Raw genomic sequence first — 20,951 nt, 5'->3', positions numbered from 1 at the left:
GGCAAAGGGAGTACAGCTAAAGTCAACAAGAAGGTTTGGCCAACAAACAAACCTTAATAGCAAAGAAATAATTCAAATATTTATAAAAATCTAATATAAGAATGAAAAAATTCATCTACATTGTAGGAGAAAAGTACATCTTGAGGACATTATTGCACATACAATACTATCATTTGTACAGTAACGTATAAGCTTATCGAGAAAAAAAGATTTTTTTTTCTCTTGGGTTCTCTTTACAAAAATAGGAAAGTTCATACTATATAAATATTTTAGTCCAGAATTATCAAAATTTAAAAAATGAACTGAAATTTGAAAGAATCAGCTTTATTTATATAGAAACTTTGTTTATTTGGACTAGCTCAGTCCCTGTTGGTGCAGATAAATGAGGTATTATTGTATGTCTCTGTTGTGGATAAAAGATTAGAAGACAAAGGCTAATTTCCCTATCAGTGCAGATGAATGAAATCTTACTGTATCTTGGCCTAGTAGAGAGAGGGTCAGAAAGACCTAGGTTCAAATCCTGCCTCTGACTCCTGTTGGTTGTGTGAGGATTGGCAAGGCACTGAACATCTCAGTGCCCCTACACAGCTAACATCTAAAATTACAGATTACAATTTGAAGGTTGATCTTCATCAAGAAAGAGAGTTTATGCACGTGGAGTTCCCTACATAGATGAAAATGTAGGATCAGACACCACCACCACCCCCAAACAAAAATAAAGTATATCATCTATATAGAGAGAGACACAGATTTTTCCTCTACCTGTAATCATTAGAATGATAAAGAATTAGGTAAGTAAGCTATTATCAAACCAACTTACCTAAAATATATGTAAAACCAACCTGTTGATTTTGATTATTCTAAAACTTTACCAAGTCCTAGACTAGAGGCTGAAATTAGCTTTTAAAGATTTTATGGCTTGACTAGGATTGTATTGAGGGAAAAAATACAGATTTTGATTACTTGAATTTTCTGGACTATACCTCTATTTTTATCCTCAAATGTGGGGAATAATTCTGAGACAGGTGCTTAGGCGGCTTTTTGGACATATAAAGAGAACATAAGGTATGTCTATGGTGACATTTCTGTGCTGCCAAGTTTTCCTCTCAGAATTCACTTGGGGGCTTGGGGCTCTGTATTAATAACCTCTCACTTCACAGTGTTCTCATCAAACATGTGGCAATCCCAATGACCTATTAATTGAGTCAACTGTACACTGTTCAGTGAGTGACTTTTGTTGTTTAGATGACATCTAAGTAAAGGCTTGGATTATATTGATGCCAATATGCTTTTGGTTTCACACTAGTCCAGGCTTGAATATTAGAATGAAAATAATCAAAATCTACTGTTTTGAATATTGTATAAAAACAGTTATTTGGGCATTCCCATTCATCTAGTTGTTGATTTGGGGACTTGTTGTCCACTTAAGTATGCTCTGTTTCCAGTATATTCCACTGTCCTTGATTGTTGCCATGATACCTAGGGATGAGGGTAGTGAACATTGTACGTGAATTTACTATGCCAAAGAGACCATCAGGAAACCAGTTCAGTCATTTAACTTCTAGTTCTTAGCCACTGTATATAGAGAACTGGAAGACCTCAGTTCAAATCCAGCCTCAGACACTTAGTACCTGAGCAAGTTGCTTAACCTGTGTTTGTTTGCCTTAATCCCCTGGAGACAGTGTAGTCCACAGGGTCATGAAGAGTCAGGCATAACTGAACAGAAATAATAAAGTAGTGTGGCAGTAAGTCTTTGTAAATAAATGGACTGTACAGAGAGTATATGAATCTTGTGAAAACACAGAATAAAGGGAGAAACATTTAGAATGAATGTGGCTATGACAGAAGTACAAAATAGAACCCTGTTTCTGCAAATCCCTAGAATAGCCTTGCCCTCCATACCTATTGACATTAATATCCTCTATAATTCATGGTTCTTTCCAGACACTATAGCTGCAAATCCCAATAGGAAACCTCCTTTTCCCCTAATCTAGCTTTAGAGAATGTCCTTTGGCATTCAGGAGCTGCAGGGATCCTGGCCAAAGTCCTACCTGCCCCTTTCAAAGTAAGCTTGATTACTCCTCTCCCTTATTTCATTTTATTCTCCTTCATGCACATTGGAGTCCAGCCAGAGGAGTCTTCTTACTCTTGTTTAGGTATGTCACTCCAGGTCCTGTTTCTCTTTGCCTTTTGCAGGAACTGTCCTGTAGACCCATAATGCTCCCTCCTTAGTCATTTTTAATGTCTCTAGTTTCCTTCAAGGCTCAACCTAAGTGCCCTTCTCTACAAACCTTTTCCTGATCTCCTTTGCTCAAACTAGGTGTTAAGAGAGTAGGTGTCAGAAAACCCCAGTGAACATCCTACTTCAGACACTGACTCCCAGCAAATCACTCAACTTTCCGCCTTAGTCCCTTTATCTGTACAATGAGCATGATAATAATACGTCCTTCAAAGTGTTCTGAGGGTCAAATGACCTCATATTATAGCACTTTGAAAATCACAAAGCACTGTATAAATTTATCATGTATCTGTTTTGAATTTAGCTGTACTTATATATTGTACTTCTTTCCTCTAATAGAATGCTAAGCTCCCAGAAGACAGGTGCTGCTTGGCTTTTGTCTCTGTACCTCTAGCACCTAGCATAGTGTTTGGGATGTAATAAGTACTTAATAAATGCTTATTGTTTAATTGATTTTGCTGCTTCTCCACTCTGTTCATTTTTATTGCCAAAAATATTAAACATACTCCCAAATTCCAATACCTTGATCCAGTTAGAGTAGAAAATAAAGGGAATCAAAAAAGAACAACAAATAGGTTGCAGAATTAATGAAAACCAGGGAGAGAACTTAAATGAACTTTAATGTAATATTCCTCTCTCCTCGGTTTTCTCTAATTGTGTTCACAGCATGTTTATTTTCTGTAAGGATTTGCTTATTCTTGTGTACATTGATATTATATAAATATGATATTATAAGCACTAGAGTTGGGTGAAATAAGAAGAAAGACTCACTACAAGATTTTCTGAACCAGAGCAAAATTTCAAGGAACTTTACAAAACAAAAAAGAATTTGTGGAGTTGTATTATTGCTGACAAAATTTGACTCTTTCACCCTCCGTGGGTGAGATTTTCTGCCTTCAGTGGATGGATTTAGTCAGTCACTTTAGTATATGCTCAGCTCTGGACTACTTTGATCACGGAAAAGGTGTGCTAAGATCAACCTAGACAGAGTCAGGTTATTAAAATCAATTTAATTTGCCTTATGAGAAATTAGAATAGCAGACTAGATCCAAACAACATGTTATAAAATTCCTTGGCGTTATTCACATTTTTTCTTTATCCAAAAAACATCTTCTTTGCTCTGATTTATATAGCCAGAAGCCAGTGTAATGAGTGTTATATTTATTAAACACTGGAACAGATTACCAAGGAGGTTGTTGTGGAATCCCCTTCTTTGGAGATCTTTGTATGATAAATATCTCCATATGGATTGATTAAGGTGTGTTTTTACCTCTGTTTACTCAACCAAATTAGATGGCTCCTTAAAGCCTCTTTCAATTCTAAAATTATATAAGATCAATAGACATCAGTATACTGGGAAACAAACAAAAGTAGAATCTGCCTGTATTCATGAAGTTCACAATCTCAGTAGATGAATAGTAGAAGATTGGATGAGCCAGGTGAGAAGTGATGAGGGCAACTATGGTGAGAGCTGTATGAGTATAGAGAAGAGATGGTTACGAGACATGTTATGGACATATGGACAAATGGCTGGATTTGGCAACTGGCTGGCTACAAGGAATGGAGACATAAGTCAAGTATGATTTTATGATTGTAGATGTGGGTGATAGGAAATGATGCTTGAATAGAAGGGAAGTTAGGAATGTTTGTTTCCCCTAAGGAAAGGGTGGATGATGAACTCTTTTTTAAATATGTTGAATTTGAGATGCCTATGGGAAACATAGGTGAAGGTGTCCAGCAGGCATTTGTTAATTAATGCAGGACTGTTGCTCAGCCTGAGAGTTGGTTATGTAAATGTGGCACTCATCTGTGAAAAAATGATAATTGAACTAGTGGTAACTGGTTTGATCCCCAAATGAGAGAGTATATACCCCAAGGAGGGCTTTGGACAGATCTTTTGGGTCCTCACACATAGGTCTTGGAATATCAATGATGTTTTAGCCCAGGAGACTAAAAAGGAATCATCTTACAGGTAAGAGGAGTCCTGGGAGAGTGCAGGTTACTAACTCTTGAGCCTCTCTATGAAACCCCAGACCTTTCTCTTACTGGTAGAATAAGGATACTTTGCTGCTTTGAAAGAGCTGATGCTCTTTCCTGAGGATTTTTGTGTACCCTGAAAGGTAAGATAGATAATTGATAGAAGACTGTTTTACTCTTCTAGTAGACATCCATGTTAAAAATGCCAGAAGGAACCCACCGAAGTCATAGGATCATACATTTAGAGCTGGAGGAGCCCTTAAGATTAAGTAGTCCAACCTCCTGTCAACCAGACTCAACCACCTGCCTCTAACCTGTGAGTGGTCAGAGCTGAACACAGCAGGCTAGAGACAGGAAAATCAGTAATCAGAAGTTTAATTTCAAAGTGAGGAAAACAACTTGCAATCCATAACACATGTGCTCCTACAGGGGGCAGGGCTTGCTTTAGTGTGAGGAGATCTCAGTATTTATACTTAAGATTACACAATGAGCTTTAACCCTAACAATTAGGGGTAACAGCAACAGTGTGACAAGTTTCATTCACAGCAGGGCTTCATGACCAGAAATAATTCTGGGATTTTGCTGTGGCTAAGATCATCCAGAGGGTAAGGGCAAAGTATTGTTGTTATACCAAGTTCAGGGCACAGTTTGCTTCCTGAGACTTAGCTCTGGAAAATAGGATGTCTCCTAATATCTTGACATTTCCCCTTTTTAGCCAAAGGGAGGGGATCTGAAAGAATCCCTACCCTTTTAGCCAGTAAAGGAGAGGTAGGTATAAGCCAAGATGCCATGAGAGCCTAGTTGGACCAGGACAAGATATTCCCCGAGGGATTAGTTCCTTGAAAGGACCTATTGGGGAAATGTGTCCCCAGGTATCATTACTAGCCATTGTTTGCTTGTAAGCAGAAAAGAGAGGTGGGAGCCAAGAATGTAGGGGGAGCAAATGCCAAAACATAATTGAATCAGGGCTTTGGTGGTTGGGCACATAACAAAAGGGAAGGGGGGGGAGAAAACTAGAACAGTATACTCAACCCTCATCCAGAATTTTAGGGTAGCCCTCTCATATGGATATTGGCTGCTTCATATGGATATTGGCTGCTTCTGGGTCCATACTAGTTGAACCTTGAGGTCCCTGGAGAGTTCTGCCATTTACTGAGGAGCAAAGACTTTCTTCAGATAATCCAGTAGTCCACCCCCACAAGTTTGCCAGCTGTGGCAGTAGTCAGAAGAACCTGGTAGGGGTCCTTAGAAACAGTAATTGATTGCCAGTTTTCAGATGAGACATATTGGTTGCTTGAGATGTATAGTTGTCAGAAAACTCCTTTGGATCTGGTTAGCATAACAGAGTTCCTTAGGTAAGAGTCTCTAAATAACACATAGAGATGATATAGTTTCCCAGCCACACAGGACTAGGTTTAAACAATTCAATAAAGTTTTTCATAAATTCATTATTATTGCATAATTACAATAAGTCAGTACAGATCAGGCCACTTAGAGGGTTCACAATGGACTAGTTTTTAGAAGGGAGATTTACATGTCACCAAAGAATCCAAGAAAACAAACATAGACATCTTAAAACAGAAGAACAAAACAATGCAGTACTTATCACCAATATTAACTGATACCAAGTCTCTTTGTATTCTATTGACCTATTCTCAATATTTACTTAGTCAACACATTTTGAGTCCCAGATGTCTCATGTAGTTATCTGGTCCCTAGATATCTTTTCTTGGACAATATACTTATTCTCAGGAGAGCTCTGAAAGGAGCTCTGCTTCTCTGGTTACAAATAGAGTGGTTCCTAGATATTTCTGATGTAATATAATTTACTATAATCATTTAAGTTTGGTTCTCCCATTTTGAAACCAGAGAATTTCAGTTCATACACCATTTGCTATTTCTGTCCTTGCCTGATACAAGAATCTTTAAATCTTTTAAAAAATATATGAGGGTTCATCTGTAAAATGAATTTTTCTGCCTTTTAAAATTATCAGATACTTTAATAACAAGAAAATAATTTCACTTTCTTTACTATTATCAACATAATTTATATGTAACTTCCTTAATCCTTAATTTAAAAATCTTTAATCCAATATTGAAAACTTATTACCAAAATATGCTCAAAATCTTAATTCCCATGGCAGAAAAATTTGGAAGCCAATCATATACATTGGTATATAGTTCTTAGAGGAAACAGTCTACTCCTGTGGCTTTCTCAACATTTACTATTCCTTTTATTTAGATAACTTTCACATTATATTTTTGTCTTAATTATTACTTTGTTTAATCATTTCTCCATTAGGAGCATATCATTATTGTACCATGTACTTGACCACAAAGAGAGGTTAAAATTTTAAGATGTTCATACTCGTATCCTGTTATAGTAACTTAGAGGTGTTCCAGTATCAATCTTTTATTTAATAGATTTAGTATTATACTTACAAAACTTCTTGGTTATAGAAATTTGCTATAAAAGGAAAAAGGACATAGTTATAACAATAACGTATAACAACAGAGGGAAAAACTCTAGTAATCTTGATTCTATGCATTAGTAAAATCTAACAGCCAGGCACACTGTCCTAGGGTGTTGAAAAGCAAGACTTAGGATTAATCAGGTGGGGAAATTTCCTTTTCAGCAAGGAAATAGCACAATGGGAAAATTAGGAGGCTCCTTCCTAAGCCATGCTGCAAAGCCAAGCACAAGCAGCTTTCCAGAGGACTGCTTCTGTGAACAGCTTCAAGGTTCTGATTATTTAGTATAGTGAGCTCTCTATTTATTCAGCAGTAAATTGGAGCAAAACATTGACAGAAAGCAAAGTACAGCATTCACAGTGTTAGGACATAACAAGTTATCACAAAGTGGCCACATAGTTTTCACCAAAGTGGTCACCTAGTTTTAAACAAAAGATATCATTCAGTAAGAACTTAACTCAATCATCCTTAAGGAGGCTTGCCTTCTTAATGGACACAAAGATCAAAGTTCTTTACCCCTAGGCCACATTGTCTTAATCTCTCAGTCAAAAAGTCTTCTTTCTTCTTAATTGGAGATTAGTTTCCAATCATCCTTAATTCAATCATCTTGAAGAGATAAAGGATACAGAGTATAAAGTCCTCCCACCCCTAGGCCATAGTAAATCATGATCTTCTCAGTTTGCATTAAATACCCAAGGATAGGTCTTTTCATCTTGACTGGAGGTTGGCTCTCAGCTTCCATGGTTCCTCTTCCATGGGTCTAGCTCCTACCTGAATCCACCCAACTGTCACCTGGGTTCAAAGGCAGGCAGCTCCCATCTCCTCGTCCAGTTCCTGTCCAATATTTAAGCTCACAGTATCCAGTCCACCTCAGGTCCTTCACAGTTTCTGTTCCTGGGAAGACAGAGCTTAACAGAGCCACAGTAACATTCATGCACATTGCCAGCACCATCATCAATTCACTTTCTGCCTGTGAAATCAACATAGACCCACAAACAAGGTCTGAGAAATCAACTCAAATCATCAGTATTGTCCCAGGACCTCTGGAAACATCAGTAAGACCCTCCTGCAGGACTTCTGTAAACATATAACAAGAAAATCCTCTTTCAGGGTTTCTGAACCAGCAGTAACGTTTCAGGGCTTCTGTAACAACAGCAATGTCTTCTATCAGCAGATGAATCTGACAAAGTAACATCAAAACATACAGACAAAGTACTGGCACCACAACCATGCTTCCTCCTCAGCCTGGGCTTTTCCTTATATATGGTCATTACGCTCCTCCTTATTCTACCCCTTCCTGTTGCATCTGCAACAGGGGTTCACAAGTTCTGTTTCTTAACAAAAGACTTGATAAAATCATGGGCAGGAAATTTGAACTGAAACAAGATGCGAAATAATTAAATAGCTGAAAAAACTATGTCTTTGCCATTATATATGCCTAGCTCATCTCCAAAACTTTTCCCAGACACAGGCATCCACCTTTAGCAGTTCTCAAGACTGTAGCACATGGCATTTTCTTCATGACAATTTAGACAACTGTCACTTCAATTGAAGTTCAAAACAATAGTTAAGTACAGCCCCAGGAATTTAAAACCTAAATAGCAAAATTTCACTTACCACCACTTAGGGCTTGAATATCTTTTCTGATGTTTCTTTAACATTTCATTTATCCTTTACTTATAAATTAAATCTACCCATATTCTGGGGCTTTAGATATACAGCAAATACCTGATAGTTGACTCATCATTGATATGTTGAAGCCACATCTTGGAACCACCCTATATATTTTCATAATATCCAAAAGTTTCAAATGAAAATTTGCTACTATATAGCATCATCTGCTTTATAACAAATCAATATTTTTTATCATACCCTTTTAAAAGTCAAATGAGTGTGTAACAGCATCCAGATTAAAATGTTTGTTTAGCACCATTTCTGTTACACTGGTCTCTCCATATAAGAAAATTTAGAAATACGATAAAACGAGCAATAAATTTCAGATGACACCATCAATTGCATTTCCAAATTGTCCCATTTAAAAATCATTGATCTTATTACCTTTGAAATTTTAAAACCACTTTAGAGTTATCAGGTATGAAACAGTTAAAGAAAAAATGTAGTGCTTAGCATATGCCAGTACTTGGCAGTCATAATTTTGATCTTCACAACAACCCTGGGAGGTGGATACCATTATTATTTTTCTCTTTACACATCAGGAAATGGAGGAAGAGAAAAGATAACTTGCTTAATATTACACAGATAATAAATTTATGTAACTAGGACAGAGAAAAGTGGTCTCATCAAGGTCCGAGGCTGGTTCTCCCTTACCCCCCACCTCATACTGCCATGTTAGGTGCCGCCAGGAGGATCAGGACCTTCCCAGGCAGCAGCTGAGCAGGGCCTCCCAAGGGCTGGGCCTCCACTGGAGACACTGGGTTTTGGTGGGGTGCAACAGAGGGCACTGGTTGCAGAATGGGAATCCTGGTGGCAGGGCAAAGTGGATGCTGGCCCTGGGGCCTGACCCTCTCCCAGCAACAGTTACACCTTTGGGGCCAGGTGCTACAGGGACTGGGACCACTTGTAGCTGCTGGGCTAGGTTGGGCAGGATGTACTGCACCTGGGTGATGCCCCCAGGCTTGCCTAAAGGGGCAGACTGCAAGAAGTCCAGGGGCACTGGGCCGTTGGGGCCACTGCCATTGGGGGGCCCCAACTGCAGCTGCTGTCTCACCCCCTTTACCAATGGACCCTGGGCAATGAACTGGATAGCTGGAGGGACAGAATGTAATTCAAGTATCCCTACACTTTTCCAGCATCTTTGTTAACACTTGTATTTGGGAATCTGATCTGGGATGAGAGAGGTTAATCGGGAGAGGGTCTCTGACCTGGAGGAGTCACAGGGTATCTCTGGTTTAAACAGTCTTTTCTCTTTTCATGGTCAGAGGATTAATAAGAGGTTGTTATAAGGTAGAAACTGTTAACCTGGTTTGTTTATTTTTCTTCACTTTGGGGTTACTACCAAACTAGCTGCTTTCCTTCATTGCCCTAGAACAATGAAACTATTAATATTGACATTTACTTTCAAAACTTTTATAAAATTTAATCCTTATTTTTCTTTGAAACAGTGTGGTATCCTAAAACTTACTACTAAGATATTTCAAAATGGAACGAGTTCCTGAAATTACCCAAAGTCTTAGGAATTCTTCCCTGCTATTTTAATATGACAAATCTTCAAACTCCTTAATCTGCTAAAATGTTTTTTTGGTAATTCCACAAACTTTGATTATCTGACTTTATGTCTGTAATTACAACATAGCCAAAGCTGGAATGACAGGAAAAAATGATCTGACACTCCTTCCAGTGTACTATGCTATCTACTGTAGCAGAAAAGATGCAGCAGTAAAGTTCATAACTGACATATATGTTGTTTGTAAAGTAGGACGTTCTCCAATCCAGATTGTAATACCTAGTACCTATTTGTAATATCTAATTATGAAAACCTTTTTCACATTCATATGCCATTTTTACTTTCCTTTGCATTCTAGGGATAATCTTGGCCAATGGGAGAAAATAATTAGAGGAGAGGAAAGTCTTATATGGCTTCCAAACCAGACAGGAACTCCAGAGACCTCTTGCTCACTGTCTTTGAAGATTGATCAACAATGATTATTAGTTTTCGCCTCAAGGCTTCATCCTCATCCCTCTCTTTTTTATATTATTTTATTTTGTTGAGGGAGACTGAAACAGAAAAAAAAAGCCACACCTGCTAACTGGGACACAAACCTTTTTAAGGAAGGTAACATCAAGGAGATATCTCAACTGGATGACTACCTGCCAGTCTCATCTGTGATGTACTGTAAACAATGAGAAGCTAGGACTACTCATGTTTTGGGATCAGCTGTCCAAGTGAACTCTATATGACTTGCAAAGTGGCCTTTTCTCATAGGCTTTTGCTGAAGCCTTAATTTAAAACTGAAGAAAATTTTACCACGGGGGTACTTTTTAAGTTGTAGCTTTCTAGAGAAGGTTTAAAATGGTACTTTTACTGTTTTGTTCTTTGGCAGGCTTTCACAACAATGTTGCTTGGAAGTTCTTGGTTATAAATAGGAATTTTTACACATTACTATGGTGAATGTTTATGTGTGATCTACTTATAATCAGTTTGACCTCTAGTAGAAAACCTCAGCATTAGAACTGTCATTGAGACTGCAGTACCTGGAGTTACTTTCTGCAATCAGGAGTGGGAGAAAACCAGTTTCCAGGTTCAGAGCTCCAAAACCCATTTTGATTAGTGATTCCAACTGACTGTTGCATGCTAGGAGTTGCTGACTTTAGAGATCATCCATTTCCTTTTTTCTAAATACCAAAACTTAGATAAAACTTTGAACAAAGTCTCATTGACTTCATGGCAAACCTAGAAACAATTTCTTGTTCCTCTTTTTAAAATTGTACTAGAAAATCAGTTCATCTGAACTTCTCACCTGAAGATGAGGTACAGCTGTATTGAGAACAGTAAAAAGAAGGAAAGGGTGTAATTTCCTACCAACTAGCCCTGTTGATCACAAATGTATTCTCTTTTGTAGTGAATCTTTTTTTTATGACCAATTTCACAAATGTCCATTTTCAAACACATTTCCCAACTGAAAAAAATACTCCTCCAAATGGTCTCCAAATGCCATACATTTTTTAATTTACCTACTGACCTACTAATCACCAGAACTTTTGATCCACATCTTTCTTTGCCCACTGGTAATTTTCCTGTGAAACAATAGTAATGCCCAATTATTTTTATCAACATCTACTCATTAACTGGGAGCAACACAGAAGAGCTGTAGAAACTTGTGTCTTTATTACTACATAACAGTTTTCTAACCAAACTTCAAATGGAAAGACCCATAGGTTTTTGTGGTACATTGTTATGTAGTCTTTTTTTGAACTGGAAATCACTGTTCATGATGCCTATTGAGGAAAAAACACAACTCCAAAACACTTCGGACCAGATTTTTATGAGATTGAGTAGTTTATTAAGTAGATGTTAGCAAGACACTTTGAGAGTGAGTGCTGAGGGACACTGAATCTTTAAAGATGCTGAGAAAACATTTGGCACAATGCTATGTGTAGATTCAAAAGGGTCAGTCTGCTTCCAGACCTGATAAGACTTGCTTAAAGTAAGTAACGTTCATCTGAAAAGAAACCAGAGTATTGATTCTAAGTGAATAAGTTTTAAAATAATATGAATTATACCCACATTTTTATATGTAGAGGAGGAGCTTTGAATATTAAAAATGGAAAAACCTATCCACAAATTTGTAGAAAGACTTAGAGGGTGATTGTGAAAGTATTGAGATGGCATCCACAAGTTGCCCATGAAAATCAGTCTCATTGTAATATTTATTACTGACCCACTTCCCCATTTGTTGGTTTCTGAACGTCACATTCCAAGTCTCTCTAGAGTTCCCATTTCTAGTTCATCTGTGGAATCTATTTTCCATAAACCAAAGGAAACACAGGAACACCACTGTGATTAAAGAAACAAAATTGGTATGTTGAAATTATGGTAAAATCTAGTTTATTCTTTGAGAAGATCTGTTTTTAAAATTGTGGGAAGTTTATAAAGTCTGACAGGGGATTGTATCAAAATTGAGAAAAGCCTTAAGTCCAAAGAGTATCATGTACATATTAAAGCTTTGTAATAACCTCCTGCAAGAGACTTTCACTCCTCCAGGAGTAATTTAGTGACTTTTGTCATCAAGAACCAACATGAACAAAAAATATTTCAACAGAGTATTGTATTTGAATTAAAAGCTACTAAAGGAAGCAAAAGATTGCTATCTCTCTGTATTAGAAAAACTTGACTGTTTCTCTTTCTCCTAGAGTCAATATTGAAAACAGTCTTAATCATGTTGCTCAAGGTAGCATGGAAACATCTTACACTGAGAATCTCATCAATAGTTGTGTGGAATCTAGATTTGACTGTTAGCTGATTCTTTGCAAATATTGTCCCAAGAGAGGTCAAATTTGACAAAAGACCAAATGATAAACTTTAGAAGTTTGATTTTTACTTTTAGGGCATTCCAGACTACCAAGGTCTCATGGGCTTGTCAAAAAAATTTAACTGAAATAATGTAATATTTGGTTAATATGTTTTGGAAAACGTGCAGTCCAGGCGTTTTTTTTTTAATGCTTTGCCAGATGTTGTCGCAGTACTTAACAAGGCAGGCTTGCCGAGCTCTGTTTCCCATCTTTCTCTCCACTCTTAAAGGGCATTACAATGCCTGTAGCCAGCCAGATGCCTTTTATTACCAGACGTTTTGATGTGCTTTTCTGTAGGGGAATACTTTCTATTTGGTCAATTTTCCCCTGTGGAGGATGATTTGAGGACATAGTTGTGGATATATGGAGTGTTTTAAACTTGCAGAAAATTGTATTGATTATGATAAGTTATAAATCAAGCACTTTTTTTTGTCATGAACACATCTGCCACTTCCTTTTCCTGGTGTTGTAAACATTTTTTTTTAAACCAGCACATTTATTAAACAAATTAATGCAGATCCATGCAAGCTTCAAAATATTAAAGTCAAACAGAAGGAAACCCTAAACTGAAAGATAGAAATGTTAGCAGTTAGCCTTTGAGAGAAAAACCAAGTAGAATTAAATAAATGTTTGCTCAAAAAGAAAATGGAGCAATTGCTAAACTGACTTATTCATTGAAAAACAAACAAACAATTGCTTGTGATCCCTGGGTCCAGCACAATTTGACTTAAGAGTTGAAAATGAAAATCCACTTCTCTTCTTCATCTCTACCTACTTGTCTAGCCCTAACACTAGTCTTTCTCTCTAAGTGAAAAGAAAAAAAAAAGTTTCTATGAATTATTTCTACGGCCAGTGCCAGAGCTGCAAAAAATCTCAGTTAAATTGAAGCAAGATTTTTGTGTTGAAATACCAAGCACTTTTTGTATATTTTTTATTTGAAATAACCAGGTCCTCATATAGTTGTTTTGTTTTGGTTTTTTTTTGCCATGTTCCAGCACATTTAGTGTATTGGTGCATTATGTTGATGTTCGGTGAGTGTACTATTATACAAAGCAGACTTAAGCAAAGCATTTTCAGCACCTTAGTTCTAATATAGATTTCGGTTTGCATATTTTCTGAAGTGGTCTTACTTGGAATCAATAGTCCTAATAGGGCCAGACTGTTCATACTGCCCTGAATTTCTTTCATGCTTCCTTCACACCTAAAAATGCATGACTCGCAGCTCTTCACCCTCCAACTTTACATATTCTTTTTGAATGGATGAATGAAAAAAGTATTTATTAAGTTCTTAGTATATATCAAGCACTTTGCTTAACTAGCTGGGGAATGCAAATAGAGAAAAAAAGGTCTCCCCTCTAGGAGCTCATACTTTGAGAAAACAGCACAGAAAAAAATAGTGAATCTGTAGGGAGACAGAAAAGCTGGGAAGTCCAATGCCTAGAGTGGTGGTCTAGGTCCAGGGTTCTTTAGACCACATGTGTAGGTCTGCTAATTCCCAGGGTCTGTAGGACATGGATGGTAAGAGATGTAGGAGCTTAGAAAGCAATAGCATAATAATAGATGGTATAAGACCTGCTGGTCTTCCATCTCACCAGAAGAAGGAAGAGAGTATTGAACACATCTCACCCAGACTATGTAAACCACCACAGCCCAGCCCAAGAGGGAAAGCAAGGAGAAAAGAGGACTCCCCGGCTCAACCCTAATCAAAGACTTTTCAAAGGGATAAAAATGCTTATTTCATGAATAGGGTTATTCTCTTAACAATCTTTTATTTAGCTTCAGACTTTCCTGGCTATCACCTGTGATTGTAAACAGTGGACTGAAGGACTATTCAGACTGAGTAAAGTACACAGGAACTTCCAAGAACTGTGATTTTAATTATGATGTGATCTTGTTGGGTTTCAGGTACGCACATAAGCTTTAAATTCTGAAAAATCTTGTATCCCAAATGTAGACAATTTTACTTCATTCTCTTTGCTGACTACTTCAATGCTTTCCCTTTATTCACAGGCTAGATTTGTGACACACATTTCAAGTTATTAGCCTGACTTAACTTCAGTGTAAGATGCAAATTTGCTGGACTGTGCCATCACTTGTGATCTCAAGAAGCTAGGTTGTTTGTAGCAAGAGGTTGTGTTATGTTTACATTCTCACAAGTATTTGCTCCTATTTACGAAGTACTTTTCCATCGAGGTCTTTTAACACAGATTAGTTTGCAGGTAGTATTGTTGCCAACCAATGCAGGACAGCCTTGACATTCATACTTGATATCAAGGTCATATGATTCACTAAATGTACTCTTGAGGGAATGAAAGTTGTTGCACTATTATAAAAAATGAGTTTTGAAATGAATTTTTTTGAAAATGAATTTTGATGATTCTAAAGCATATCAAGGAAGTAAACCTTAGTGTGAAACAAAAAAGACACTAACTTTCCCATGGAACTTGTTTGAAAAATCTGTTGTTTTAAATTCCCACATGGCATTATGTTCGTTCATGTTCTAATGATCTTTTCTCCTCTCAATCCACAATGACAAAGGAAACATTGTAATGTGTATTTAATTTGAGAGTTTTTCCCCCCTGAAAGTGGTAGAAAACTGGCATCTAAGAGCACATGCCCTCAAGTTAGCTGTTACATTGTAAAGTGTTTGCTGAAACGAAGGGCTGAAAGGGAAACACGAAAGCTGAATATGAAGAGGTTTTGAAGGAATTTGAAGAGAAGATGATATTACATGTCAGTTTTCAGCTGATATAATTAAATTGTATATTTACAGAAGCCTAATTGAAGGGTTTTTGTTCCTGTTGTAAGCTAAAATGTTAAAATATGTGTTATTTGCATACTCTAGTAAGCCTGTTCTAAAACATCATGTTAATTATATCATGGCATATGGCACTGTAACATTTATTTCTTCCTGAGGCACCGTGATACAAAGTGTTGTGAAATGTCTAAATATCCTATTCATGTAGCCCATCAGACATCTGAAGCTTTTTTCCCCCTACATGTATGGACTGTTCTATATGTGAGCTCCTTAGTTACTCAGCCAGAGTAAGTGAAAAAATTCTAGAATTTGTTCTATAGAAGCCATTTCTACACAAGACCCTCACTTGCTCACCAGACCCATCCACTGGAAATAATGCCTTTGCTAAAACACTGTGATATAGTTACCATGATGTGCAGTAATACATTACATTTGTTCTGTCTGGAGACAGAAAATTTCCACCCCTGTCCAAATGAATACTCATAGCCAGAATTTAGAGTCTCTATCCCATCCTAGCAAAAGCAGATCACAAACTGCTGGTGGTGGTCTGCATGCTGACCAAAAACTGTGCATGGATGTCAGATTGGGTGCCAAGGTGTCAAAATAAAGAAATGAATAAAAAACTGGTGTGGTAGATCAATCTGTTTCTGAAGGTCTGATGGGCTAGTCTGTCAAGGAGAAAGAACTTTAAGGTAACAATGTCCAGTTTTACTACAGTTAATAACTTAATGAGCTAAAATGATTTTCTATGTATGACACAAAGAAATCTTTGTACAAAAATATGCACAGTGCAATAATTTAAAAAGGTCTTAACTTTGCATTTATAAATTATAAATATTGTACATGGTGTGTAATTTTTCATGTATTCATTTGCAGTCTTTGTATTTAAAAGAATCCTTTACTGTTACATTTGTATGATAGAACAGTAATCATTTATTATGATCTAGGCAAGTTGTAAATAAATTCATAAACCAAACTGCCAGTATATATGCATATATGGGAATCCTACTGGGAACCGATCTTTGTTTTTACCTACTGGCCTAAAGCAGCAAGAAATCTTTGTGGATATGTAATTATACATATAAAGTATATATATATAATATATGTATGATACATAAAATATATTTAGAAATGTTCATAATTTTAATGAATATATTCTTTGGTGTGAATATTACTGAATGAATACAGAGTTTTTTAAATATCATTTTTCATGTCCATCCTTTGCTCTGAATGGTGGGGGAAGATTATAGAGACTGTATAAATGTGTATTGATTAGAGGGAAAAAAATCCCCTCAGACAAAATTGTAAGTTTGTTGCTCAATGACAAGTTAACATTTAGTCTACATGTTGTATTCTCCCTAATAATTTCTTGATTTTTTTAGGAGAAACCTTAACCTTATTGTTGTACCTTTTATTTATATATCACTTTCTGATTTTCACTCCCATTATCTCCTGTAATCCCCTTAACTGCCCTCTGAGATCAAAGTAGTATTGCCCTCATTTTACCAAGCAGAAAACAACTGCAGAGGCAGAAGAGCACGTGACTTTTAAATGGCCTGGTTTGGACTTTTGGCCCCCGGGGCCAATGCTTTTTGCCCCTTCTGGTATCGGTTCTTTGAAGTGCCAGGTCCTGGAAAATGAATCAGCTGTTCCACAGGTGACTTGGAAAGTGCAGAACCTGGTTTAGACAAGTAGGATTATTATTCCCTGCATTATCATTCCAGCATGACAGTTAATGCTCTAAGTGCCTGATCCTATTTAGGAAGTCAGCAGTTGACTCTACCCCAATTCTATAATCCATTGAAATGGATCGTTTTGCAACTGATAGGCATTAAGTTAATTACATCGTGTAAGGAAATAAACAGTTGTAGAAGAAATGAAAACATAGCATTTCTTCAGTGTAACATTTCTTCAATCGTATTAAAGGTAGGTTTTAGACCAAAAACGTTTTGTGGTCAGAGTGCAGTATGCACATTGTCCTTCCTTAAAGATTTTGCTCAGGTGAGCAGCCTACTGCACCAAGTAGCAATATTCACATAGAAGTCTGTTTTCTAACCTAAAAAAAGGATGAGGAACAGTTTAATTATATCATGTGAGTATTCTTTGCAGCAAGTATTAAAAACAGAAATATCTGTTGTCATGAAGACATATTCCAAGCATGAGTTGCCAGGGTTGTAAAATACAAACTATTCCTACATGACCTTAATAAACAGCGAACAAGCTTTGGAGACTATCAGGAGTCTTATCAATTAAATATTCAGGAGAAAAAAAAGCCACACTTATTAATAAGCATAAATTGATACAACTGTTAGGAAGAAATGTAGGTAACTTACAACTACCTTTTCAGCCAGTTGGTATTGAGTGTACACAGTACATAACAGCACAAGGCACTTAAAAATATCTCATATGCTCTCCCCCTCTTAAGAACATATAATACATTGAGGTTTTCTTGTTAAGTGCACATTTCATTTATAAAGCTGAATAAAATGTTTCCTGTTTGTGCATGTTTAGAGAGAAAACTCAATTTGTAAATGACTTTGTGATCAGAGGACTTAGGTTCAATTCCGTTGCCTATGTCATGATGTTAAATCACTTAAGTTCTCTGGGGCTCAATTTCCCTCCTGTTTAAAATGAATGAGTTAAGACTAGTTTGCTTTTTAAGCTTCCTCCCAGCTGTAATTCCCATGATTTAAGATTGTCACAAGAACAAAGTCCAACATTGGCACATGGCATAAAGACAAGTCTGAATTTTAATCTGCATCTAAATCACTCATGCTTCTTCTCCCTGCTCAGGATTAAGGAGGCAGAGTAAGGCTTTGCCTCAACACCTGCCAGTGAGTCAGGAGGAGTACCAGTTACTGAGAAGGGAACTACCCAGTGGAAAATAGGAAATAACTCAAGGCAGGAATTTATGAATTTAGAACTGCCACCATCAAGTTAGATCCCTTTTTCTTTTTTTGATTTTTGTTACTTTCTGTTTCTTAATTCATCTAGAATAACAGAGGAAGATTTGCGCAAAAAATTTGCAAAACTAGGAAACACAAAACAATGATATCCAAACAAAAGACAAATAGGACATTGCAGCCATAGTAAAAGTAAACTCAAATGTTGATGAACTTAGATTCAAAATAATAGAAAAATCCCTCTGAACTAGACTTCTTTTTTCCCCTCCTGTGCCCTGTTTTCAGGAGAAATAAAAATGTTTTTTTTTTCCCAAAAATGAATGTTAGGGATATATTTTTAAAAACATGTCACACTGGAAGTTAGGAATGCCATGGGGTCAGTATACATTCAGTCCTTCTACCTCTATGATTCTACAGCATGATAATTCATAATGTTCAGAGTGATGACCGTGAGACCATTCAGAATTCTCAGCCCTCAAGTGACTATTCAGTTTTTTTTTCCAGAATACTATATATGACTAAAATAGAAATGTAAAGTGCTACATTTTGATTTTCCACAAGAACTGAATTTTATTTTTTTAACAATGCTTTCTGGTTAGCCTTTAATTATATGACAAAATAAAACAATTCCCCCAGTTAATTTATGATTATAACAGTATGGGAAAAGCTTGAAAAGGACCCTAGAGGTTGTCTGGTCCCATCTTCTCAAATATTGTCTCAAATGAGATATTTATATTGAGATTGTATTTGTAAAGCACTTAGCACAATATCTGGCACCTACTAGGCACTATGTAATTGAATACTTATTCCCTTCTGCTTCCTACCCTTTGCCAGAATCTTTTCTCCTGCTTTGCTGATAGACCATCTTTCACCCTAGTAATGAGCCAAGAGCCACCATTATCACAACCATCTGCCCTACTTCAGCTTTCTACTGTAGCAAAACAATAAGGCTGCTCTTCTCCACGAAAGTCCCATTATTTTTAGAGTGTTTTGGGTGACCCATTTCACATTCTTTTCCTGGTTAAATATCTCCCATTCCCAGTTTCTTCAATGTTTCTCTTCCTGGAGTGCTGTCCAGACTTTTTGCTTTCCTGATTAACATCCTTCTAGATGCATTCTACATCTCGCGTGTCTTGAATGCAGCAGAATTTAGCGCCATTCATCAGATGTACTTAGCAAAGTAATTGTGACAAGCAACATAGAAACTTCTGTTTTCTATGTACTAGCTAATGTCTACAAATGGGAGTTTTCATTCTGTCAGTGAAAAGGTGTGGGTGTTTTTTGTATTCTTGTAGAATGTTTAAAATTCTTTCCTAATCTAGGCATGAAAAAAAGATAAACTAAAACCTTTAAAATTAACATTCTGCAAAGGGAGACATTTGCATCTATTTAGGACAACTTACTTATGCTATCAAATTAGCATGGTGAACTGGCCAGGTTCCAAATGAATCATTTTCAAGTTTTCTCCTTGTAAAAATGAAGTGAAATTGACAGATTAAATTCTATTCTTCTCTTAGTGTCCTAGAGGAAAGAAAGGTATCTTGGTTTGTTTTTAGCTTTGATCTCACTATAAAATCAACTTATCATATGGTAACTCTCATTCAGGAATAAACCCTGAAAAGAAAATCATCTATTTACTATGTCACAGGGAGCAGTAACCACATAATTTCACTGAACACAAATCAACATATTTGTAACATATTAAGAATGAATAACAGGAAAATTAAACATTTGTGAACATTTGAAACCTACTCTGAAACTGGTTTTAGAGAACGGGATGCACCTCAAAAATGAACTGTATTGCAGAGGGCTCTTAGTACTTGTATTTGCATTTCAAGGTGCTGAGATTGTGTCAGAGTCATATTTAAATACAGTAATAAAGCTGTTCTTTCATTTGAAAATTGCTGAGATGTTATGGAAGAACTTTGTTGTCTTTTTTTTTTTAATTTCCCGAGTTCCACTCACATGGAATTAAAAAAAAAAAACCAATGTTTTCTAAAACTATCTTTGTTGTGTATTTAAAAATAAATATAACTTTTGTGGAAAAGGTAATCTCTTGTGTTATTTCGAGTACCAACTAAACAAAATATGAGCAATCAAATATACCTACTCAGCTGGTGTACAGATTAAATTTTGAGGGAAGAATGTCATTGCCAATAGCACTACATTTCAGCCCTGCCATGACTTTAGTAGGTAGTAATGGTGGTGGTGGTGGTGGTAGCTAGTGTTTATATAGCATTTTTATGTTTGTAAAAGCACTTTATGTTACCTTATTTTATCCTTTTAATGAAGGCATTTTATATAATGCTTAAAGCTTTACGAAACACTTGACATGTGTTTTCTCATTATATACTCACAACATTCCTGTTGTGCAGGTGCTGTTATCCCCATTTTACAGATGAAGAAATAGGCTCAGAAAGGTTAAGCAACTTGTCTAGAATTACACAATAAATGTTTGAGGTAGGATTTGCACTCAGGTCTTCCAGATTCGAAGTCCAGCATGCAATGGTACCACCTAGCTGCCAACCCTGTGAGGTAAGTATTGTTATTTCCCCCATTTTATAGGTGAGGA

The 20,951-nt window shown here is 36.6% G+C and overlaps 1 protein-coding gene across 2 annotated transcripts in view; it reads left to right on the top strand.

Moving 5' to 3' along the window:
• The window catches only part of PDE10A (phosphodiesterase 10A), a 245,877-nt gene extending 225,451 nt beyond the window's left edge, over positions 1-20,426 (top strand). For both annotated transcript variants that reach the window (XM_069070406.1, XM_069070405.1), the window contains one exon: positions 10,231-20,426. In XM_069070406.1, the coding sequence (XP_068926507.1) occupies positions 10,231-10,351 (121 nt within the window). In that variant the 3' untranslated portion in view covers positions 10,352-20,426. The remainder of the gene's footprint in view (positions 1-10,230) is intronic.
• Positions 20,427-20,951: the final 525 nt, after the last annotated feature.

This window comes from Petaurus breviceps, unplaced genomic scaffold (assembly GCF_028583685.1).
Source record: "Petaurus breviceps papuanus isolate PSGF00001 unplaced genomic scaffold, PetGlider_PUasm1.0 90808, whole genome shotgun sequence".
NCBI lineage: Eukaryota > Metazoa > Chordata > Mammalia > Diprotodontia > Petauridae > Petaurus > Petaurus breviceps.
This window is presented reverse-complemented; position numbering and strand designations above follow the sequence as displayed.